This window comes from Coregonus lavaretus (assembly GCF_964263955.1).
Source record: "Coregonus lavaretus genome assembly, chromosome: 19".
In the NCBI taxonomy this organism is placed as follows: domain Eukaryota; kingdom Metazoa; phylum Chordata; class Actinopteri; order Salmoniformes; family Salmonidae; genus Coregonus; species Coregonus lavaretus.
The window spans coordinates 31,057,954-31,084,599 of record NC_140006.1 but is presented as its reverse complement, the minus strand read 5'-3'; the positions used below and the strand labels follow the sequence as shown (position 1 = coordinate 31,084,599).

Sequence of the window (26,646 nt, the reverse complement as noted above, 5' to 3'; positions counted from 1 at the left end):
CAGAGAACCATCAGTTTCTGAAAAAGACAGCACACTTGAATTTATAGCTGCTTGCATGTTAAACTATCGTCATTTATATTGGGATCTGCTGTTTTTGTCAACCTGATTAGGGACAACATCTGGAACAATCACAGGCAGCCACCACAAATTAATTGTCCAAATAAACCATTATAAACACAACCGATGGCATCACTGCACTGCAATCAGTGCAGATTATAGGTTTTAGAATACTCAGCGTTAGATCATACTCAATAACTACTGTATGTTTGGGGGAAAACACAGTCCCATTGAGCATCATTGTGATCATGAAATACAGTGGTGATTGAAAAGCTGAAAGTTTTCCTATTTTGTTGCATTACAACCTGTAATTGAAATTGATTTTTATTTGGATTTCATGTAATGGACATACACAAAATAGTCCAAATTGGTGAAGTGAAATGAAAAAAATAACTGGGGTCAAAAAAAGCTAAAAAATAAATAACGGAAAAGTGGTGCGTGCATAAGTATTCACCCCCTTTGCTATGAAGCTCCTAAATAAGATCTGGTGCAACCAATACCTTCAGAAGTCACATAATGAGTTAAATAAAGTCCACCTGTGTGCAATCTAAGTGTCACATGATCACAGTATATTTACACCTGTTCTGAAAGGCCCCAGAGTCTGCAACACCACTAAGCAAGGGGCACCACCAAGCAAGCGGCACCATGAAGACCAAGGAGCTCTCCAAACAGGTCAGGGACAAAGTTGTGGAGAAGTACAGATCAGGGTTGGGTTATAAAAAAATATCCAAAACTTTGAACATCCCACGGAGCACCATTAAATCCATAATAAAAAAATGAAAGAATATAACACCCACAACAAACCTGCCAAGAGAGGGCCACCCACCAAAACTCACGGACCAGGCAAGGAGGGCATTAATCAGCGAGGCAAGAAAGAGACCAAAGATAACCCTGAAGGAGCTGCAAAGCTCCACAGTGGAGATTGGAGTATCTGTCTATAGGACCACTTTAAGCCGTACACTCCACAGAGCTGGGCTTTACGGAAGAGTGGCCAGAAAAAAGCATTTGCTTAAATAAAAAAATAAGCAAACACATTTGGTGTTCGCCAAAAGTCATGTGGGAGACTCCCCAAACATATGGAAGAAGGTACTCTGGTCAGATGAGACTAAAATTGAGCTTTTTGGCCATCAAGGAAAACACTAACCCAACACCTTTCATCCCCCCAAGATCACCATCCCCAGGGTGAAGCATGGTGGTGCCAGCATCATGCTGTGGGGATGTTTTTAATCAGCAGGGACTGGAAAACTGGTCAGAATTGAAGGAATGATGGATGGCGCTAAATACAGGGAAATTCTTGAGGGAAACCTGTTTCAGTCTTCCAGAGATTTGAGACTGGGACGGAGGTTCACCTTCCAGCAGGACAATGACCCTAAGCATAATGCTAAAGCAACACTCAAGTGGTTTAAGGGGAAACATTTAAATGTCTTGGAATGTCCTTGTCAAAGCTCAGACCTCAATCCAACTGAGAATCTGTGGTATGACTTAAAGATTGCTGTACACCAGTGGAACCCATCCAACTTGAAGGAGCTGGAGCAGTTTTGCCTTGAAGAATGGGCAAAAATCCCAGTGAGACATACCCCAAGAGACTTGCAGCTGTAATTGCTGCAAAAGGTGGCTCTACAAAGTATTGACTTTGGGGGGGGGGGGGGGGGGGGGGGGGTGAATAGTTATGCACGCTCAGGTTGTTTTTTTTGTCTTATTTCTTGTTTGTTTCACAATAACAAATATTTTGCATCTTCAAAGTGGCAAGCATGTTGTGTAAATGAAATGATACAAACCCCCAAACAATCTATTTTAATTCCAGGTCGTAAGGCAACAAAACAGGAAAAATGCCAAGGGGGGTGAATACTTTCGCAAGCCACTGTAGGTGTTCCTTTTGTCCAGGTGGGAAAAGGCAGTGTGGAGTGCGATTGAGATTGCGTCATCTGTGGATCTGTTGGGGCGGTATGCGAATTGGAGTGGGTCTAGGGTTTACGGGATGATGGTGTTGATGTGAGCCATGACCAGCCTTTCAAAGCACTTCATGGCTACCGACGTGAGTGCTATGGGGAGGTAGTCATTTAGGCAGGTTAGCTTAGTGTGTTGGGCACAAGGACTATGGTGGTCTGCTTGAAACATGTAGGTATTACAGACTCGGTCAGGGAGAGGTTGAAAATGTCAGTGAAGACACCTGCCAGTTGGTTCGCGCATGCTCTGAGTACACGCCATGGTCAATTGGTCATGTATATGGAATGTTCCCTTGACCTGGGAAAACAAATAGGGACTATGGGTGTTCTCTCTCTCTCTCTGTTACACACACACATACACTTACCGTGGCAGGGAGCTGTACTGTCTCTGCGCCTGTTGAAAGGCGTCTCTCGCTTCCTGCCTCTGTCTCTGCATCTGCACCTCTACAGACACAGAGTGTCGGCCCGTCTGTTGTCTGTCTGTCTGGTACGGGCCTGGACCTGTGTTGGTGTTGTTCGGCTGAAAGAGGGAGGGGCCAACATCCTGGTTATTGAACACACACAACTTTCACAGACACGTACAGTACACCAGAGCCATGTATTTAGTGTTAGGACATTGAGTTTTTATTATGTATTATGATGCATTTACAGTACATGAACCCTTAGAAATGGAATGTAATTTTAGTTCTGTGACATGAACCTATGGCTAAATGGAATGCTCCAAGGCACAAACATGGCGTCCATTCTAAAAGTTGGCCAAACTATCTAAATATATAGCTCTGCAGTACACTTACCAGGAGTCATCCAGAGATTACATTACCTGTCCTTGTCCTTCATAGTGCTCAGGTAAAACGGACAGAGAGACACAGACAGAGGTTAGGGAGGACGGAGGACCATGCTGGAGATGTAGGGACAACAGAGGTATGATGAGATGTGATGAATGTTAAGTAGGTGTTAAAAGGGCCAATGCAGCCGTTTTTATCTCAATATCAAATCATTTCTGGGTAAAAATTATTAATTATTAAGTACCTTACTTTATTATTTTTTAATTAAAAAGGGTAAAAAATAAACATAAATAGCTTCAACAAAGATTTTTTCTAGGACTGTCTGGGTGGGGAGGAGAAAACTGAAAACTAGCTGTTATTGGCAGAGAGATTTGGTACTCTTTCTTATTGGTCTAACAACTAATTCACCAACTGATGATGTCACCAGGGAGGCCAAAACTCCATCCCACCAAAACAGGCTGAAATTTCAGGCGGTCTTTTCAAACAGCTCTTACACTAAAAGGGCATTATCATCATTTTCACAATTTCACAGTATTATTCCAACCTCATAGTGTGGAAATATATATAAAACACAGGAAATTCATGTTTTTGATTGCACTGGGCCTTAAAAAGAAGCAAACAGCCGCTCCGCTGACATCGTGACAGGGCTTCCTCCCTTCTCCCTAGCACAGGTCATTAACCCTCCTGAACACACAGAGCGTACACCACCGTACGGCAAGGCACCTTGGAACAGCATCATTTAATTATCTCCAGCCCCTCCTGGCAGATGTCTGCATCATAAACGGCACCCTATTCCCTAAATAGTGCAAAAATTGACAAGGGTCTGGTCAAAAGTAGTGCACTATATAAGGAATAGGGTGCCATTTGAGACACATCCCATATCCTCCCTGGAACATGTCGGCGTAACTACTAACAACCACGCCTTTGTTCTTCTTTCCCATCTTTCATTAGCCATGAGGTGGGTGTAATGGCTGCTGATCAGTCATAATACAAAAAAAAAATCCAATTACTTTTATGGGCTATGCCAAGTATTCATACAGTGCCACACTCTAGTGGTGGGAGGGCCATAAAGAGATTAGTCCTGTCATCACTGAGAGGACCTCCGAGACACGCACATTAAACCTAATGAATCCCTGCAATCATCTGGGATTGATTGGCATAACCTGGGCTTTTGCCGTGCTGTATCTGTTGCCATGGCGATGCCAGACAGAACACGGAACAGGCCAGGGACACGTAAAGGCCGCTCACCTCCATCCATGTCGCTAGCTATCACAGTCATTTTCAGATGTGAATTTCATTGCAAATATACATACATGTACATGTAAATTACAGTTTGCAATACGGGGGAGTATTGGGGAATGATCCCTTTATAGTGTCTTGAAATAATACCTTCCTAACATGAGGAAACACCGGTCGATAAAACACGACCCAGAAAACCTAAAGCTAATGGAGGTATTAAAATGAACAATAAAGTGTGGCAATATAGCGCTGCTGGCGGAAGCAGCCCCAGTCGATGCACTGCTCTGTGTGGTAAATGACTGCAATAAAGGTTTACCAACGCAGCCGCAACACAGATTGGGTATCTATCTATCAGTCACTGTGATGGAACTAGCCCACGGAAACCAGGGTCATGTTCTGAAGGGCTTTGCAATGGAAAGTGAAAATCTGTGTTCTTACTGAACAAGTTCAGGTAGTACCCAGTTCGAAAACATTTTCTACCTACTAAACACAACCTAGATTCCTCTGCTCTCCTCCTCTAGTGATAAATATACCATCCACAGGGGTACCAATCAGGGGACGTAGAGCTGTCTAACTGCACCTCAGCTAACCAGGAACACCTAACTAAACAGCATGCAGAACCGGATAATTAGGTAAATTATTTGCAGCCCACAGAAATTACAGACAGCTGGACTTCAGAGAAATTGGACAGCAGGCCTCAGCGGGCGGGCTGTAGGTGAGATAATGCACAGGGCTGACCTGTAATATCAAAACCTGCTAAGAGCACTTACAGTGACAGGGTCAGTGCTTCCACATGGCTGTAACATCTATACTCTCCCTTCACTGTTTACCCTATGGGCCCCGGAATGGAATTCCCGTAATTCTATTCACCTTGTGTACGTTCCGTGATGGGTGGGCCAGCGGCCATATTGAGGGAACCCACTGTGTGATTCTATTTCTTTGGACTTGACATTAGTCTAGATCAGGCGCTATGGCCACTACAGAAGGCATGAAGAGGTTGATTGAGCGCTCTGGTCAAAAGCAGCACACTATATAGGGAAAAGGGTGCCAGCTACATATGCTCCTGTTATCCATAATGTGGCAATTAGTATGGTAGGGAAAAAATATAATAACACAAAATGACTGTAGATTACTGTGCGATTCTGTGAGAGGTTGGTTATTCTGTTATTTATAAATACATTGTGATTGCAATCATGACTGACTCTGTCCCTTCAATGGTGCTGTCATGGGAACAGGGTGACTTTGCTTTCTATCAGTAATGTAAACAAACAAAGCAGTGGTATTTGTCAAGGACTTTAATTACTGTGTCTGAGAGAGTCCCAAATAGCACCCAATTCCCATAGGGCTCTGGTCAAAAGTAGTGCACTAAATAGGGAATAGGGTAACATTTGGGACGCAACCTATACAGTCGCTTGCAAAAGTATTCAGACCCCTTGGATTTTGTCACATTTTATTGTGTTACAAAGTGGGATTAACATGGATGTAATTGTCATCAACAATCTACACAAAATACTCAGTAATGTCAAAGTGGAAGTTTTTTTAATTAAATTTTTTAGATGAATAAAAACTTCATAACTAAAATAGTAATTGAATAAGTATTCAGCCCCTTTGTTTAGGCGAGCCTAAAGTAGTTCAGGAATAAAATTTGGCATAAGTTACATGGATTCACTCCATGAAATAATAGGGGTTGAGATGATTTTTCTTTGGCTAACTCTTCCTCTGTCCCTCATACATACAACGTCTGTAATGTCCCTCAGTCAAGTATTGAATTTCAAGCCCAGATTCAACAACAACGACCAGGGAGCTTTTCAAAAGCCTCATAAAAAAGGGCAGTGATTGGTAGATGGGTAACAATAACAGATCAGACAATGAATATCTCTTTAAGCATGGTCAAGTTAATAATTATACTGTGGATGATGTATTAAACCACCCAGACACATCAAAGATACAGTCCTTCTGAACTGTGCTGCAGGACCGGAATGAAACTGCTCAGGGATGTTACCATGAGGCCATTCCAGAGTTCAATGGCTGTGATGGGAGAAAACTGAGGATGGATCAACAACGTGCTTACCAAGAAGACAGTGAATGTTCCTGAGTGGCCGTTGTGTTACAGTTTTGACTTAATCTGCTTGGAAATCTATGCTCTGTCTAGCCATGATCCCCAGCACCTTGACAGAGCTTAAAGAATATCCAAAATATAATAATGGGCAAATGTTGCACAATCCAGGTGTGCAAAGCTCTTATAGACTTAGCCAAGAAGAGGTTTTTCTAACATGTATTGACTCAGGGAGCTGATAACTTATGCAACGACTACATTTTCGTTATTACATTTCTATTAATCTTTAAATCAATTACATTTGTCTGCTACTTTGACAGAGTATTTTGTGTAGATTGTTGACATAAAATGACAATTAAATAAATGTGAATCCCACTTTAATCCCAACTGTGAAGAAATCCAAGTGGTCTGAATACTTTTGCAAGGCACTGTATGTGCTCGCTTGACCGTGCAGAGAAACAAAGTGCAGCTTGAAAGCTCTCTCCCACACACATTGCGCACTCAGTGTCAATCTAACTATCAAACAGAAGTCAAAACCAAGCATTTTATTTGATTTATCACCTATAAAAGAAGCCCAGGGCCCGCATGCATCAGGTGTCTCAGAGTAGGCGTGCTGATCTAGGATCAGTTCTGCCTTTTAGATCACAATGAATGATCCTAGATCCGTACTCCTACTCTGAGACACCTGATACATACAGCCCCAGATGTCAATGGAGTCCGTTCATTAGCTCTCAGTTTACAACCGTTGGAAAATTCATTCAAATCAATCCTTAGACAACACAATATAAACGCCATATAAATATGATGAACTGCTACATGTTGGCTGAGTCTAAACCAGCTCTAAAAACATCACCACAAATTATAGGCCTATATAATGAAAGTTAACTTAGTAAAAATGTACGTCATATGGACAATGTATAGGATTAATACAACAAATCCGTCAATAAATACATTAGTGCTTATAGGAAAAATATATCATACAACAATATAGAAATATTAAAAGTAGTGACTTTCAAACATTAGGCAAATCATTTTGCTGATAATTCAGAATTTTACATCATAATTGACAGAATGTAAAATGTATACGTAAGGCATACTGCTGGTGCAATGGATGGAAGAATGGGACATAGGGCAGTCTTTATATAGGGACCAAATACCTTCAATTATGTCATAGAAAGGTCTCATTCATTGTCTCATTAATTATGAAGGCTTTTCCAATTTTGTTCGATTTTAAATTGTTTGAGTTCACACTCATTCTAACTTGGTGGCCAACGGCCATGCCATCAAAAGGGAGTAAAACATGTCTAAATCTAAACCCCTTCTCTAAAAAGGCACAGTTAAAACCAGCAAGCCACGTTTAACACACAAAAAGGAAACCCCCAACAAGGAAACACAATCAGATACCCACAGACACGAGTCCATTGGTCCATGAGAAGGTGAGTGGGGGGGGGGTCCTTGTGTTGTGAGTGACAGACAGACAGACCAAAAGATGGCACTGATGGCAGATGGGATGACAAGGGTGGTATGACGGGAGTGGTGGTGATGATGGGCGAGTGGGCGGGGTTAGAGGTCAGGAGACCGTGCAAGAGGGACACATGCCGGTGGAGAGGTTGGTTGTGTCCCAAATGGCACCCTATTCCCTATGTAGTGCACTACTTTTAACCAGGTCTCATATGGCTCTGGTCAAAAGTAGTGCACTAAATAGGGAATAGGGTACCATTTAGGACACAACCATTGTCAGAGTTATTAGAGCTACACAGCCTGAGTTAGGTGGGAGGCCTATAGAGGAGTTAGAGAGAAGAAGCTCCATGGGCTGACGTTGTTCAGTCAGTGTCATACTGGACAGTCCATGCTCAGGCCAGGCCCAGTGGTTGTGTGGTTAGTGGGAGGCTCCACGGTGCAGCCAGCCAGTATTACCAGCCAGTGAACCAGCCAGCCAGGGTATTAGCAGCCCTCCCAGGCTGGCAGTGGTGGTGGTTAGTGAGGGGTTGATCCATGAAGGAGGTCCATGGAGAGGCAGGCAGGCCTGGTTCTCAGCCCGGTCTCAGACACTCACCCAGGGCTGCTCGAAGCTATAGGTACGTCTCCTGTCGTCTGGGTCATCGTCCCCTCTGGCCTGCTGGAACTCGTGCCTCAGCCGCTGTATCCGGTCGTGGTTGCTAGGCGCTAGTCTGTTGCTGCAAGGGGAAGAACGAGAGAGAGGAAATACTAGATGAGCGTGGTGATGGGCCAATCTGCATCCCATATGACACCCTATTCCCAATATAGTGCACTACTTTTGACCAGAGCCCGTAGTGCACTACATTAGGGAATAGAGTGCCAATTGGAACGCTGTTTCTGTCAGCATAGCTGGGAAACGGTCCAGAAACTGGTAAATACAATGTACAGTGGGGAAAAAAAGTATTTAGTCAGCCACCAATTGTGCAAGTTCTCCCACTGAAAAAGATGAGAGGCCTGACATTTTCATCATAGGTCCACGTCAACTATGACAGACAAATTGAGAATTTTTTTTCCAGAAAATCACATTGTAGGATTTTTAATGAATTTATTTGCAAATTATGGTGGAAAATAAGTATTTGGTCACCTACAAACAAGCAAGATTTCTGGCTCTCACAGACCTGTAACTTCTTCTTTAAGAGGCTCCTCTGTCCTCCACTCGTTACCTGTATTAATGGCACCTGTTTGAACTTGTTATCAGTATAAAAGACACCTGTCCACAACCTCAAACAGTCACACTCCAAACTCCACTATGGCCAAGACCAAAGAGCTGTCAAAGGACACCAGAAACAAAATTGTAGACCTGCACCAGGCTGGGAAGACTGAATCTGCAATAGGTAAGCAGCTTGGTTTGAAGAAATCAACTGTGGGAGCAATTATTAGGAAATGGAAGACATACAAGACCACTGATAATCTCCCTCGATCTGTGGCTCCACGCAAGATCTCACCCCGTGGGGTCAAAATGATCACAAGAACGGTGAGCAAAAATCCCAGAACCACACGGGAGGACCTAGTGAATGACCTGCAGAGAGCTGGGACCAAAGTAACAAAGCCTACCATCAGTAACACACTACGCCGCCAGGGACTCAAATCCTGCAGTGCCAGACGTGTCCCCCTGCTTAAGCCAGTACATGTCCAGGCCCATCTGAAGTTTGCTAGAGTGCATTTGGATGATCCAGAAGAGGATTGGGAGAATGTCATATGGTCAGATGAAACCAAATATAACTTTTTGGTAAAAACTCAACTCGTCGTGTTTGGAGGACAAAGAATGCTGAGTTGCATCCAAAGAACACCATACCTACTGTGAAGCATGGGGGTGGAAACATCATGCTTTGGGGCTGTTTTTCTGCAAAGGGACCAGGACGACTGATCTGTGTAAAGGAAATAATGAATGGGGCCATGTATCGTGAGATTTTGAGTGAAAACCTCCTTCCATCAGCAAGGGCATTGAAGATGAAACGTGGCTGGGTCTTTCAGCATGACAATGATCACCAAACACACCGCCCGGGCAACGAAGGAGTGGCTTCGTAAGAAGCATTTCAAGGTCCTGGAGTGGCCTAGCCAGTCTCCAGATCTCAACCCCATAGAAAATCTTTGGAAGGAGTTGAAAGTCCGTGTTGCCCAGCGACAGCCCCAAAACATCACTGCTCTAGAGGAGATCTGCATGGAGGAATGGGCCAAAATACCAGCAACAGAGTGTGAAAACCTTGTGAAGACTTACAGAAAACATTTGACCTGTGTCATTGCCAACAAAGGGTATATAACAAGTATTGAGAAACTTTTGTTATTGACCAAATACTTATTTTCCACCATAATTTGCAAATAAATTCATAAAAAATCCTACAATGTGATTTTCTGGATTTTTTTCCCTCATTTTGAAAATTACAGGCCTCTCTCATCTTTTTAAGTGGGAGAACTTGCACAATTGGTGGCTGACTAAATCCTTTTCCCCCCCACTGTATATCTATAATAAGAGAAGGGACTGCAATACACAGTAGAGCCTCAGACAACATGAATCAAACTAATATATACTCATGTTTTATTTATAACCATGGGGTATGTCCCAAATGGACCCACTTTTGACCACAGCGCAATGGGTCCTGGTCAAAGGCAGTGCACTATAAAGGGAATTGGGTGCATTTGGGAAGCAGACATGAACAAAGCAGAGTAATGAACAGTAGTAACTAGTCTAGCTACATCCTCAGGCCACACATCACTCACCCTCAATTGTCTTTAGGCCTGCTCATAACAACCAAGCCATTAAAACACATCACCTGGCTTGCCTGCCTAATTATTGAATTGACTTTGACCAGAGAGAAAGAGGGCGGAAGTCTCTGCATTTTCCAATGGAGCAGACCTCGTCCCAGAAGCACTGATGAAGATTACATGGGGGGGGGAGAGAGAGGGGGGAGAGAGAGAAGGGGGAGAGAGAGGGGTAGGGGAGAGGTGGGCTATCTATATGTACGTGAGAGGACAGACAGGTGTGAAGGTCATCTGTGCTCCCATAGAGTGAAGCTAATTAAAACCTGACATCTCTGTTAGACTCCCCAACTCTGAACAGCCATGTCAGGACAGGTGACTAGAGAGCATCAGCAGTAGAGAGATCAGAAGTTGACTTTTCAACTTTCAAACACAGCCAGTAACTTTTCAGGACATCTCTTTAAAATCCCCAAAACGTCAGCTCTTAAAACTCTCCTGTCTCCTCTAATTTTAACAGGAGGACCTATGAAATAGCTTAATACAATATCCCAAACATTACCAATAAGGCATTGATTCCAAAAACAGACAACTAAAACAGACCCATCTAAGGCGGTTTGATAATCTATGAAATAGCCTCATATGTTTTCGCAATCATTAATAACATAGCATTGGATAAACACCTAAATCATTACTAACCAACATTGGTTCCATAAACAAACAACAGACCCATTCAGCCTGTTTAGGGTTGGAAACTGTCATGCGTGATCTGTCTAATCCCTGTGATATGTAACACAGCCATATAACATTTGAACACATATGAACCCTGGGCACCATGTGTGCCCCCTGCCTATAGGTCACAGCCCCATCAGTGGTCACGGCAACAGAAACCCTTTATTATCAGATATTAGCCTGCCATGCAACCTGGGAACAGATGGCTCTCAACAGAGCACTGGGCTGTTCCCAAATGGCGCCCATAGGGCTCTGGTCAAACATTGTGCACAATGTAGGGAATAGTGTGCCATTTGGGAGTGCCAAAGGAACATTTTATTTTGAACAGTCATTGTTTAGAATGACAGTTTTAGAGGACAGTCATTTTTCATAATACTAGGGCTGGCTAATATTGAATTGAAAAAGTATTTGTGTGTGTGTGTGTGTGTGTGTCCTATCCTTCATCATAACACTATGTATGAAATGGAACAGAAATGTTTGGACTTCAATTATCATGGATCGAGAGATTTTCTCAAAGGCTTTTCTGGTCTGCCAAGACTCTTAATCAATGATAAAATGTAACAAAAGAGATACAGAAGGAGTTAAGAAAATCCCCTGCAGTTAGGTGAGGGAGATATAACGGGGCGGCAGGTAGCTTAGTGGTTAAGACCGTTGTGCCAGTAACCGAAAGGTCGCAGGTTCTAATCCCCGAGCCGACTAGGTGAAAATCTGTCGATGTGCCCTTGAGCAAGGCACTTAACCCTAATTGCTCCTGTAAGTCGCTCTGGATAAGAGCGTCTGCTAAATGACTAAAATGTAAATAACAGATGAGTTTCATCCTATGGACAAGCTCACTCAATATCTGCTACTGTGTCTGGCCTGAAAGGTCAGTGTTTACAGACTTAAGCCTCTGGGGCTCAATAACAACAGACTTGGGCTGCATCCCAAATGACCCTCTATTTTCTTTGCAAAGCCCTATGGGCCCTGGTCAAAAGTAGTGCACTATATAAGGAGCCATTTGGGACATAGAATTGGCCTGGCTGCTGACTGGGCAGCCTGGAAAGCGATTTATTTCATGTTATGATAGGATGTGCCCTTTGAGTTCTGTCTGTGGCTTAAAGCTTGGTCAGGACACGATAAAGAGGCATAACACGATGATGTCAGCCGTGAAAACCACAACCAAACAAAACCACTTCAAAAAGTGCTTGGAGGCCCAGATAGTCCCATCAGTTTTCAGGGAACAGTAGCCTTGGAATGGGGCCACAGCTCTGGGTCCGGCCTTGACCTGGAGGAGACAGTGGATCTGTCCCCTAGATGCTGACTCATGTCTGTGTGGCCCTGGGTGAACGTAGAAGCTTACAGTACTTTTAATTATTTCCCCTCAAAATCGACAGCAGGAGTTCGCTGCCATAAATCTAAAACCTGAAGCTCAGGTTTGAGCGGTAAAGAGAAAGCGGTGGGTCAAACTTTGAGGCCATGACCAAAACTCAACTTCTTGCCGACGCCGTTGGAAGCTGTCACATTAGCCTGGTCCAAGATTGGTTTGTGTGTTCTTGTCAACTCCTATGGGAGCTAGACAGTACAAACTGATCAAGAAACCAGGCTACTGTCACATTACAGTCCCTATCAATTCTCCCACTCCAAATCAAAGGCTGTCTATAGGGGAACCCCCTACAGTAGAACGTACAGTAAGTGACAGTAGCAGCTGATCCAAAGGCTCCTGATCCCCTGGATTATATCGGAATGGCCTCTTTCAGTGCTCCTCTTTCTTCCCAGCCTCAGGACACAACAGGAGCATCTCACAGATCGAATGGTACACAGTATAAATGGAAAACACTCATTCTGGTCATATTAATATGAGGGTTGGAGGCCAGCGTTCTTACTGGACTCCAGAGGGAAGAGAAGAGTACCACTGGGAGTGATTGAGGCTTTACGAATCCATCTCTGGATGAGCAGATCATCCCCGTTCAATCCCAGGCTGTAAAAGCCATCTGCTGTTCTGACAATGTCACCACCACCAGTCAGCCTTTCTCTGCACTATTTTTACTTGACCACTGCACTGACTCATGTTGTTTTAGTCTATATTGTGTTGTGTGTGTAAATAAATGTATGCTGCTTTCTTGGCCAGGGCTCATTTGTAATAAATAGTCAAACTAAATGTGGCTTCCCTGGATAAATAAATCAAAGAAAAACAGACAAAAGGTGTCACACATGATTATGGGATCATTGGGATGGAGACTGTTTTTGTTGTGATGAACACCGTTGTGCCGAGTGGTGTGCCCTTGGTTTAGGAGGAAAGCACTAGTGGCATTTCTGTTTCAAGCCCCCATGCAATATTTGTAATTGTATTTTTAAATCATCACTGTATGTCTAATAAATCACTGTTTATTTATAATGAAAATAACTAATTTATTTCCCTGAGCCTCCATTGGCCCTTGAAATGCTTAGTCTGATCGTGTGGGCATTAGGAAACAAATATGAAGATATTTACATACACAGCCCTGGTTGGCTGATAAGATGGTCTAGAGCAAGGGTTTCCAACCTAAGAATGAACAGTCATTGGTCTATTATAATCAGATCACATTCTGACGTCATGATGTGGGACAAAAGTTACATCCCACCTGAAAAGGCTGAAATTCCAGGTATTTTTTTCAAACATCTTACACAAAAAGGGCATTATTATAATTTTCACAATTTCAGAGTGTTATTTCGACTTCTTAGTGTGGAAATATCACATTTTCCAACTGCACTGCCCCTTTAAGCTGAGAGGAAGAGAACACATCTCAAAGGCTGCATTTACACAGGCAGCCCAATTCTGCATACGCACAAAAAGCTTATTTCTCTCAAATTTTGTGCACAGATTTGTTCACATCCTTGTTAGAGAGCATTTCTCCTTTGCCAAGATTATCCATCCACCTGACATGTGTGGCATATCAAGAAGCTGATTAAACAGCATTATCATAACACAGGTGCCACTCAAATTTGCAGTTTTTTCACACAACACAATGCCACAGATGTCTCAAGTTTTGAGAGTGTGTGCAATTGGCATGCTGACTGCAGGAATGCATTGAATGTTAATTTCTCTACCATAAGCCACCTCCAATGTCATTTTAGAGAATTTGTCAATACGTCCAACCGGCCTCACAACCGCAGACCACATGTAACCACTCCAGCTCAGCACCTCCACATGATAATGCACTGCCCCATGTCACAAGGATCTGTACACAATTCCTGGAAGCTGAAAATATCCCAGTTCTTCCATTGCCTGCATACTCACCAGACATGTCACCCATTGAGCATGTTTGGGATGCTCTGGATCGACTTGTACGACAGCGTGTTCCGGTTCCCGCCAATATCCAGCAACTTCGCACAGCCATTGAAGAGGAGTGGGACAACATTCCACAGGCCACAATCAACAGCCTGATCAACTCTATGTGAAAGAGATCTGTCGTGCTGGATGAGGCAAATTATGTGAAATCCATAGATTAGGGCCTAATTAATTTATTTCAATTGACTGATTCCTTATATGAACTGTAACTCAGTCAAATCTGAAAAATTGTTGCATGTTGCGTTTATATTTTTGTTAAGCATAAATGCAAAATAATCCTTATTTCACCGGACTGAAACTGGCCCTATGAAATGAAAGAGGTGATGAAGCAAAATATTACGTTTTGTCATGTCCTGATTTAATACAGTTGATTAAATAAACACAACATTCTAAAAGTAGTACATAATTCATCACTTCGATTTATGACTTCCTGATTTATGTTGTTGGGATGAAATGTGTCTTCCCTTAAAACGTTCAAGGGGCTGCCGTGGAGCTGGTTGGTAGTTCTGCCAATGTCTGCAGAGCCTATATCCCAAATGGCACCCTATTCCCTATATAGTGTACTACTTTCGACCAGAGCCATATGGACACTATATAAGGAAAAGGGTGCCATTTGGAACGCAACCTATGTTTTATCCGTGTGAGTAAGCCCTCTCTGTGTTTGTTCTGATGTACACAGAGAGACAGAGCTGGCAGTGTGTGTTGGCTCTTGGCCAGAGGCACTGCCCTTTGAGGAGAGATTGTGTTTTGAGTCGTGTCTGAGAAGGTTTGGAACATGCATACAGAGTCTAATTAGGCCCGGGTCATGGACAGTAGCTGAATCCATTAGCCTTGGGTCCTCTGGCCCGCTGAGTAAACAGATACACTGTAGATCAAAATAAAGCTGTCTGCTTTCCTTTCACTTAAGAACAAATTAGACCAGACACAGAATGATCTGGGTTTCTACCTCAAATGTCCTGCATTTGATTGAATTACTAGTCTAGGCCTGTGTGTGATGACTTTGGTATTGATCAGCCTCTACTGCAAATGAAGAATCAATGCAATTTGATCACTGTTAATACCAGATAATCCTGAGATTACCTTTAATCCCAGGTAGTAAACAGACATAATGAGAGTCTAAAATGCCCTCGTTTTTAGCGACATCATATAGAACACAGACAGAGGCATATGGAGCATCTAATCTACATAGCTAGAGTTTTAACAGGCCTAAACAGCAGTCTTATGAGGACTCAAGGATCTAAAACGGGGCTGTTAAATTCCGGTCCTGGAGGGCCGAAACACTTCTGTTTTTTTGTTTCTACCTGGTAGTTAATTGCACTCACCTGGTGTCCCAGTACTGAATTAGTCCCTGATTAGGAGAGGATGAAAAACAGAAGTGTTTCGGTCCTCCAGGATTGACACTGAACAGCCCTGATCATTTTAGCTGGGTCACTGTAGCAGATAGCAGGGAGCCAGGCACCTGACTACAACATACTGAGCATCAGTCAGTGAGTCTCTCAGTACATGTTTTAAGTAGCTCTTGATCAATACAACTGGATTATCAGTTTTAACAGCTCGCCTCATTTTTCACTGTGGAGAGAGGCTCTAGCTAGCTACCAACTGCTGTGCTGTCTATGTGAGAGGATGTGCTTCTCTCCATGCATCTGATAACATTACTAAACCAACAACCAACTGCTACAGCTGCTGCTGGCTTTGGTTTGGGCTGGAGGACAACATCTCTTTGGGACCTAGACTAGTTTCCTCATCAGCTGGGTATATCAGTAACTACATCAGCATATGTTTATTCAATACTCTTATTGTAGTTAGCAAAACAGTCACGTTTCCGGGTATAAATCACTGAGAATGTATCTGTTTAATTAAATGTTTAATTAAAATTGTGATTTTTAATTAAGCATTAACTCAATGATTTTATTAGAAATTCACATTATGATTATTCTCTGATGTGGTAGATAACCATTAACCCCACAGTGAGTCCCTCTGGAATATTCTGTTCTAATGGAATATTCTCCTGTTCTAATAGAATATTCTCCTGTTCTAATGGAATATTCTCCTGTTCTAATTGAATATTCTCCTGTTCTAATGGAATATTCTCCTGTTCCAATAGAATATCCCCCCGTTCTTATAGAATATTCCCCCGTTCTAATAGAATACTCCCGTTCTAATAGAATATTCTACTCTTATCATACAATATTCTCCTGTTGTAATAGAATATTCCCTTGTTCAATTTTCCTTGTTCTAATACAATATTCTCCTGTTCTAATACAATATTCTACCCTGCTTTTTTTCCCGTTAATCAGATACTGTAAATCCATTAGGTCAAATAATTAGATTACATGTACATAGTCTATGGACCCTGCCCATCTTCAGGTTATTCAGCAGCTGGAGGAGCAGCACAGACTGGACATGACCCTCACTCAGCAGGCTGATTCTTTCACCATGTCCAGAGAGGAGCAAAGGCCCTACACCATACACTGACCACTACATATGATTAAGGAGAACACAACATCTGCATCTCAAATACCACCCTACATAGTTCACTAGAGAGAGAGAGAGCAAGACAGAGAGAGAGAGAGAGAGAGAGAGAGAGAGAGAGAGAGAGAGAGAGAGAGAGAGAGAGAGAGAGAGAGAGAGAGAGAGAGAGAGAGAGAGAGAGAGAGAGAGAGAGAGAGAGAGAGAAGAGAGAGAGAGAGAGAGAGAGAGAGAGAGAGAGAGAGAGAGAGAGAGAGAGAGAGAGAGAGAGAGAGAGAGCGGGTCGCTGGTCAGTTAGAAGGGGTTACTTGCAGGTCATTTAGTAAATGACTATGGGTACAGGGGCATGAACTTATGTTTCTTCCACTTGATCATGGAATGCATATAGGACTCAATGGACAAGTAAATAGGTGATCAGGTCAGGTGGACATCCCAAGTGGACACTACCATTCCCAAGTGGACATTCAAAGTGGACATTCCAAGCGGCAGGGTCTGACAGTCAAAGGAAGAGGATCCACAGCCACAGTATGAAGCCAGCGTTAGCCATCCATCATGACCTGAGCTTTAGCTGAAGCTTATCTGGATATACTCTGAATAAGGGACACATTACTCACATAAATGAAAAGTGTATTTCAGTCATCAATACTATGCAATGAAAGAGATAATCCTTTCCAAAGCAGAAACACGAAACAGATAAGAGGCCCATGTGGCTGGGCTAAGGCGACAGAAGCCAAAGGAAATAACAAGCGAAGACGGAGGATAAATATAATTATAATGTGAATTCTGGAATGGGATTGGGGAAGGCCTTGACTGATGGTATAATTCTAATGCCCACTGATAACTTCAGCATGCGGGTGGTGGAAGGGGGGAAATCGAATTGGAGCTGTCCAATTTCTAGGCTGGATCTGAGCAGACGTATGGCTTTTGTGTTTCTCTGTTCAAAAAACTGGGAGTGACTGATGGCACTTTCGAGGTAATAGTTCCCATTTCAGAGACTTTAATGTCTGTGGAGTTGGAGGAAGCCTAGCTAGCATCTGATAAAATCACCATTTAGTCAAATTAGATGCCATTATCATTACAAAGCAGGCAGGGCCCGCTCTGTTTAGGACAACATCCCAAATGGCACCCTATTCCCTATAGAGTGCACTACTTTTGACCAGAGCCCTATGGGGTCTGGTCAAAAGTAGTGCACTATGTAGGGAATAGGGTGCCATTTGGGCAGCAACCTAGGACTTCTCACTGAGGTGAAAATGGAGGAAGAAAAGTAGACAAGGTCTTTGTTCTGGGACTACAGTGAGTTTTTGGAAAACTAACATATTTTGATGCTGTATGATTGCTATGGTAATGCATGTCCAGTATGCCACAGAAACAGTTCAGAGTCAGACTGCGTCCCAAACGGCACCCCATTTCCTAGCTCTGGCCAAAAGTAGTGCACTATATAGGTAATAGGGTGCCATTTGAGACAACCACAGTCGAGTACAGCCTAGCTGTGCCTGCTGTTTTAGATGGATTATCTATAGTTACAAGCAAAAACAAAAACAAAGTCTGTATTCAATTCACCCTGGTGTAGGTTCCCATGAGTTTATTGGAAACATGGACCTTCCTAACACTTTGAAGATACACATTCTGACTGGGGTGTCCATTTTATGAGGGCATTGCACGGAAACACACTATGGATCCGACCCAAATGGGATCCTATTCCCTATAGTGCACTACTTCTGACCAGAGCTCTATGAGCACTATATAGGGAATAGGGTGCCATTTGAGATGCAAACAATGAGAATGTTCAGGGTAAGCCTAATACCCCAAATTCACACAATATCCAACGCACATTTACGAAATAAAAATGAAAAGATTAGCAAAAATGAATTAAATTTGATTTGTGAGGGGAAAGGAAAGAGGACAATCTTCAATAGAACATCCTGCTCAGGAAACTCCAAGGGGAAATGAGGCAACTGGCTCTCTCACAACGGCAGCATCCCAAATGGCACTCTGCAGTGTTGGAGCTAGGAACACAAGCATTTTGCTACACCCGCAATAACATCTGCTAAATATGTGTATGTGACCAATAAAATCTGATTTGATTGCCTTTATAGCGCACTACCTTATTTAGGGCGGCAGGTAGCCTAGCGGTTAAAGCGTTGGGCCAGTAACCGAAAGGTGGCTGGTTCGAAGGTGAGAAAACTGCCGATGTTCCCTTGAGCAGGGCACTTAACCCCAATTTGCTCAGGGGTCCCCAGACTACTATGGCTGACCCTGTAAAGCAAAACATTTCACTGCACCTATCCTGTGTATGGGAGTAAAACATTATTTCAATTTTTTTGACAAGGGCTCATAGGGTGATGTTGATCCAATTATTTCTGAAGCTTAGAGATCACTAAGGGACTGTCTGTACTAGATCAAATACAACACATATGAACATCTATTCATATTTAAAAACAGACAGCAACAGGAGAGCAGATGTTGTAGTTAAACCTTTTGCATATGTCCCAAATGGCACCCTATTCCCTATATAGTAACCTAGTTTTGACCAGGGCCCCATACTGTATAGGGTGCCGTTTTGGACGTAGTCCCTGTATATCCCACCAGAGCAGAGAGCTTCGATCCAAGAGCAGTGCTTGGCTTGAGGATATCCTAGGCACCCTCTCCTTGGCCCGGATGGGAAACCAGGTGCTGAGGACTGAACTAGGCTTAATCTATCTTCCCAGGACGCAGCACAAAGACTTTCCTGCCTTAGTTTCTCAAGACAAATATTTAAAAGGAGGCCATCAAAATACCCACCACATCAGTAGGGCAGAGCGGTTTCCTCCCCCACACCAGTCTCCTTCCTGTCTTTAAAGTCGATGCTGCCATTCTATTCTCTCATTGTGCTGACCCACAGGGACTGCCCTCAGATGGAATGCTCTGCTCTCTGTGCTGCTGGTGTTTAGCGATAGGGCCTTGGTTCTTCCAACCCAATGTCATTCATAAATACAGTTCATTATGCTGTCCATTCTGGGATTGACTGCTTCTTTGCCTGTACAGATGTTCTGCAGAAAGATTCAGCTCCCCATGTAAACCATTTTCAACAGTATTCTATACTTGTCCAGCAGACATTGCTGTCCTACTGTAGGAGCAGTTTTTAGTATTTATAGAGATGCATTTGCTTAGCTATATGTTAAAAGCAACATGATGGGACATTTTATTTGAGCATGCATCTAAATGTAGCTTAAAACGTCAACTAGGTATAGGCCTAGCCGTCACCCAACCACCTTCAAAGGGTAGGGGATAAATTCAGACCATAGCCAACCAAAAACCTTCCCCGAGCCTCGTCTTTTCACAGACTCACCTCTCTGACCCCTCTTAAAAATATTTCCAAACTAGGCCTGAGCACAGCTGTCCTGTATCTGAAAGGTCAGAAGCTAGGCGCTGTGTGTGCGTGCCTGGACTCATAAAGCCCACCAGACAGACACGAGATGAGACAAGTGCAGTACATCAAAGGGGCCCCGTGTAGCTCAGTTGGTAGAGCATGGCGCTTGCAACGCCAGGGTTGTGGGTTCGATTCCCACGGGGGGCCAGTATGAAAAATGTATGCACTCACTAACTGTAAGTCGCTCTGGATAAGAGCGTCTGCTAAATGACTAAAATGTAAATGTAACTCAAAGAGCACGACTGGAAATCTCCAGAAATCATGTCAGGTTATTACATTTTTTGGCAGAAACCCTCCAGACAACCCGACAGAAAAGAGGCCTGTGAGGTCCCTGACAGGACTCCTTTCTGAAGGTAGGGCTGGGGTGTGGGGGTGGCAGGAGAGAGGGAGGAGGGGAGAAAGGGGGTCAGTGAAGAGAAGGTAGGGTTGGAGTGAATGGAGAAAGAGTTTGAAGGGTGAGGGAGAGAGGGAGGAGAGACCGAGGTTAGAGGAGAGAGAGAGGGTCGGTGGAGGTAGGGCTGGGGTGGAGGGATGAAAAAAGGGTCAGTAAATGGGAGGATGGAGAGGAGGGGTGAGCTGGGGAATAGTATGACTAATCCATGGAGGATGTCCAGGGCAGCTGCTGACACAGGCCTGTTTCATACAGCACTTACAGGGTCTCATAAATAACACCCTTACTATGATGCGCTTCTGTGGTGCTCTTAAGTGTGCCACTTTAAAAGGACCCACTGTCTGTGTCCCCAATGGCACCCTATTCCCTCTATATACACTACTTTTGACCAGTCATAAGTAGTGTCCTATGTAGGGATTAGGGTGCCATTTGGGACATAGAAGCCTAAATCCAGGGCGTTAGAAGAGACGGACAGACCAGCCTGGTGTGGACCTGGAGGTGGTAACCTCACTAGGGTAGGCCTGTAACACTGACACTGGGCCAGGCATAAGTCACAGGCCCTCGTGGGCCAACCAGGCCCCCTGCCCAGGGACCACATCCCAGGCCCCAGACTACGTCCCAAATGGGACCCTATTCCCTATGTAGTGCCCTACTTTTGACCAGGGCCAACAGGGAACCCCTGGAACATACAACCCCATCCCTCTCTCTCTTCCTATTCTCCTTCCCTCTATTGTGATCACCCCCATTACTCCTCCTTATTGAGCTGTCAGCTTCCAACACCTAAGGGACCACCCGCCAGCCACACAAGACAGCAGCAAAACAATACAACTAACATTACAGAACATAGCATTACACATCGGTTTATTTCCCAGGGTCTGTATTCCTAAAACTGTGTCTCAGAGTAGGAGTGCTGATCTAGGATCAGTTTTGCCTTTTAGATAATAATTAATACAATTATATGGACAGGGAGTACCTGATCCTAGATCAGCACTCCTACTCAGAGATACCCCTGATCTATGAGGAATACCTGGATATTTCGTATCTATTCACGATAATGCATTAGTATCCATCAAGATACATTCATCAGTGATGCATGCACAAGTGGCTTATTATTCATTCACTATTCACTAGCCTTCAGGGTGTGGCGGAAAAAGTTACACTTTCATAAGGAAATAGTCAAATACTGGAAATGTGCAGTATTACTACTTCCATGAAGTGGATTGTAGAGTAACTAAGAAACTAAAGCACACTACACATGCTCTTCATATACTACTACAGTACTCATACAATACTACAGTACACATACAATACTTCTACAGTGCTCATACAATCATCCTACAGTGCTCATACAATCCTACTACAGTACTCATACAATCCTACTACAGTACTCATACAATACTACTACAGTACTCATACAATACCTTCTTTGTCTCACTGAGTTGTCACATCCAAGCAGCATGCAAAGCCACAAGGGAAATGGGGGGGGGAACCAACACAAGTGTTATTATTCCGATTGACATGAAGCTTCAGGGCAACATTGACACAAATCCCACACAAATTACACTAGGAAAGAAACCGGGGGATATGATAAAGTTATTAAGGATTAGTAAAGCTGATGGCTGTTCAATCACACCCAAATCCTCTCCTTTTTGGAAGGATTATCCAGAAAAGTAGTCACCTAATACATATGGTATTAAAGTCCTAAACTATGCTCTAAAAAGGTGTAAGCTTCTCTTTTATTAAAGATTAATGGCCAGAATCACTATGGCTGCGTTTACACAGGCATCCCAATTCTTATATTTCTTCCCCCTAATTGGCCTTTTGACCAGACCAATTAGTGGAAAAAATATCAGAATTGGGCTGCCTGTGTAAACGCAGCTTATGAGAAACATTAAGTTAATTTAAAGAGATATAAAAATAAGAAAACACTAACGCAAAACTACAGAACAGTTCAACCCACCAAAGCTCTGTTGAAATTTCTTTCAGTAAAACTTTATGACAACGGAACTATAGTAGTCATTGTCGTAGGTTCTATTTCATAGACACATAATATTTCCTCTGTTCAAAAACTGGGCAATTCACACAGAGACGATTTCCGAATGCTTGGTTTTAATGGCGGATTCCTGTATATGCCTATGGAACCACAGCCCAGAGGGGAAGGACAGGGTAGCCCCCAGTAGCTCTGCCTGACCCCGTTCCCTGTGAGCAGGCTAATACTGCCACTGGGACACCCCTCTGGAGAGGTATCATATACCCTCCATTCACTCAGATGTTGAGTCTCAAATGACACCCTATTCCCTATGTAGTGCACTCATTTTGACCAGGGCCCATAGGGTAGTGCACTATATAGGGAATAGGGTGCCATTTGGGGCTGAGACGCAGTCACCCCCCTCACACCCACCCTATAATATGCATCTGACTGAGGGAGAATCCATATACAGTCCAATTTGCTGAGTCACTCAGACACAGATAAACAGACAAGTGACTGATGGGTACTTAGCAGAAAAAGGACATCAATGCACCACTCTGTCTCTAGCAGACTCTTGCTGACTACAGTGAGCTATTAATATTCATTAAGCACACATATCATATAGGAGGATAGAGGAATAATATGCACCAATCAGAAGGTGTCACAGAGGTCACATCTGCCCGGATACGAGCCATGGAATCCCGAATGGACCAATAAAAACCCACGGAGCATCTTAAATAATGGATATGATGAAGGGCCCCTTAGTTGATTGGCTAAATTGATTGGCTGGTAGCAGAGTGACTAACTGCTCTGTGTGCTACACCGTGTTGGTGTGGTATAAATCATGTGTTAAAAGGATGATCACTGGGACTCCAGTGCATATTGATTAGTCATTATTTGTGCTAACAGACCAGGGGTGGAAGGGGTGGGGGCCAGTGGCCATCCATTACCCAGGGAAGAAAACCCAGATCAATAAGTCTGGGGCTGCATTCCAAATGGCACCCTATCCCTAAATAGTGCACTACTTCTGACCAGGGTCCATAGGGAATAGGGTGCCTTTCAAAACAGCCAATATCGAGGATAGGTCTAGCCATACATCTTCTGTCACCCAATCACCCACCCACCCAATCACACACCCACCCAATCACTCACTCACTCACTCACCCACCCACCCACCCACCCAATCACACACCCACCCACCCACACTTACACTTCTCTCGTCTTTCATCAGAGATAGAGCATTAAAGAAAAAGTGAACAAGGTTTGGCAGTTTTTACAAAGCCAGGGGGAAATGGTTCAGTTCTGTTCTAAGAGAAGTTCAGTTCCTTAGATGTGGCTCTGTAACCTTAAGTTGACTTTCTTAGGAGTTAAATAGCTCCAACCATGACCATACACCATGAAAACATGTCATCTGTTATACATTCTCCTACAATCACCCCTGGAACATCTAAATATAAGTAGTGCATTATATAAGGAATAGGGTGACATTTGGAACGCAGGGCTTACTGTACATGCTACAGATGGATCAAAGACTTGGTTCCTTTGTGGACCCTGTCAAGTATGTCAAGTCCTGTTTTATCATCCCAACCAATCCTTCTGTAAAGGCACGTAACATCAGCATCCATACCTCTTAGCTACTGATGCTCTTACACCAGCCTGTGTGTCTGTGATCACGGCTCAGAGATATAAGAGGAAAACCATGCTACAACCTGCAACTACACACACACACACGTGCACATAGACACACACACACAGGCATGCACACACGTGGAGGCGGACACTGACACAGACACACCCACAAGAGACAGACAGGAATATACCCTGGACCCCAACCGATAGATCTATCACCACTGGCCCTGCTCTCCACTCATGGGCTCCCATTCTTCCAACCACCGTACATAGGACCTCTGTAGTCTGCTTTGAAACGGACCAGGGGGCCCCTCCTCAACCAGTCACCTTCGCATCCCTTCTCTCCAACTCAGGGGAAGGAGATCTGGGAAAAGTCCCACATGGCACCCTATTCACTGAGCACTGGTCAAAAAAGTAGTGCACTATACAAGGGATAGGGTTCCATTTGGGACGCACACCTGTCTGTGACAGCAGCAGTCAGACCTCTGCAGTGAAAACTGACCATTCTGGGTCTGGATCTTCTCAACAGTGAGATGGGAAATGGATATTGATCTCAATAGCCCCGCAATCTAAGAGACCTTGGAAATTAAGACTACTTATGATTCCTTAAATGTTCGGTTTCCTATGTGGAACTGCTGGGATATGACAGTGACTGCTGATCTAGACTTTGATCTAGACTCTGTGGTAGAATTAAGCAATAAGGCCCGAGGGGGTGTGGTATATGGCCAATATGCCACGGTTAAGGGCTGTTCTTATGCATGACGCAACGTGGAGTGCTAGGACACAACCCTTAGCCGTGGTATATTGGCCATATATCACAAACCCCCGAGGTGCCTTATTGCTATTATAAACTGGTTACCAACGTAATTAGAGCAGTAAAAATACATGTTTTGTCATACCCATGGTATACGATCTGATATACCACAGCTTTCAGCCAATCAGCATTCACGGCTCGAACCACCCAGTTTATAATAACTACTAACAGGTAGAGGTCACACTGCACATATCCCATTCTTTACGTTTCTCCAAGGGCACAATAGTTATATTTCTCATAAATCTATTTTTGAGCTGTTGAAATTATGAAAACTACAAGCGACTCGACGCACAGCTTAACAGTTGTGTCACTGATTTATCGTCATTGTCAAATCAAATCAAATCAAATTTGATTGGCCACATGCGCCGAATACAACAGGTGCAGACATTACAGTGAAATGCTTACTTACAGCCCTTAACCAACAGTGCATTTCTTTTTAACAAAAAAATGTAATAAAAAAAGTAAAAATAAAACAACAACAAAAAAAGTGTTGAGAAAAAAAGAGCAGAAGTAAAATAAAATAACAGTAGGGAGGCTATATATACAGGGGGGTACCGGTGCAGAGTCAATGTGCGGGGGCACCGGCTAGTTGAGGTAGTTGAAGTAATATGTACATGTGGGTAGAGTTAAAGTGACTATGCATAAATAATTAACAGAGTAGCAGCAGCGTAAAAGGATGGGGTGGGGGGGCAGTGCAAATAGTCCGGGTAGCCATGATTAGCTGTTCAGGAGTCTTATGGCTTGGGGGTAGAAGCTGTTGAGAAGTCTTTTGGACCTAGACTTGGCACTCCGGTACCGCTTGCCGTGAGGTAGCAGAGAGAACAGTCTATGACTAGGGTGGCTGGAGTCTTTGACAATTTTGAGGGCCTTCCTCTGACACCGCCTGGTATAGAGGTCCTGGATGGCAGGAAGCTTGGCCCCAGTGATGTACTGGGCCGTACGCACTACCCTCTGTAGTGCCTTGCGGTCGGAGGCCAAGCAGTTGCCATACCAGGCGGTGATGCAACCAGTCAGGATGCTCTCGATGGTGCAGCTGTAGAGTTTTTTGAGGATCTGAGGAGCCACAGTCTCCTGAGGGGGAATAGGCTTTGTCGTGCCCTCTTCACGACTGTCTTGGTGTGTTTGGACCATGATAGTTTGTTGGTGATGTGGACACCAAGGAACTTGAAGCTCTCAACCTGTTCCACTACAGCCCCGTCGATGAGAATGGGGGCGTGCTCAGTCCTCTTTTTTTTCCTGTAGTCCACAATCATCTCCTTTGTCTTGGTCACGTTGAGGGAGAGGTTGTTGTCCTGGCACCACACGGCCAGGTCTCTGACCTCCTCCCTATAGACTGTCTCATCGTTGTCGGTGATCAGGCCTACCACTGTTGTGTCGTCAGCAAACTTAATGATGGTGTTGGAGTCGTGCCTGGCCATGCAGTCATGGGTGAACAGGGAGTACAGGAGGGGACTGAGCACGCACCCCTGAGGGGCCCCCGTGTTGAGGATCAGTGTGGCAGATGTGTTGTTACCTACCCTTACCACCTGGGGGCGGCCCGTCAGGAAGTCCAGGATCCAGTTGCAGAGGGAGGTGTTTAGTCCCAGGATCCTTAGCTTAGTGATGAGCTTAGAGGGCACTATGGTGTTGAATGCTGAGCTGTAGTCAAT

The 26,646-nt window shown here is 43.8% G+C and overlaps 1 protein-coding gene across 2 annotated transcripts in view; it reads right to left on the bottom strand.

The window, feature by feature from the left end:
* The window catches only part of LOC311147253 (partitioning defective 3 homolog), a 308,941-nt gene that overhangs the window by 7,160 nt on the left and 275,135 nt on the right, over window positions 1-26,646 (bottom strand). For both annotated transcript variants that reach the window (XM_084183924.1, XM_084183925.1), the window contains 2 exons: window positions 8,140-8,260; window positions 2,369-2,523 (listed from right to left, as the gene is read on the bottom strand). In XM_084183924.1, the coding sequence (XP_084040050.1) occupies window positions 2,369-2,523; window positions 8,140-8,260 (276 nt within the window). The remainder of the gene's footprint in view (window positions 1-2,368; window positions 2,524-8,139; window positions 8,261-26,646) is intronic.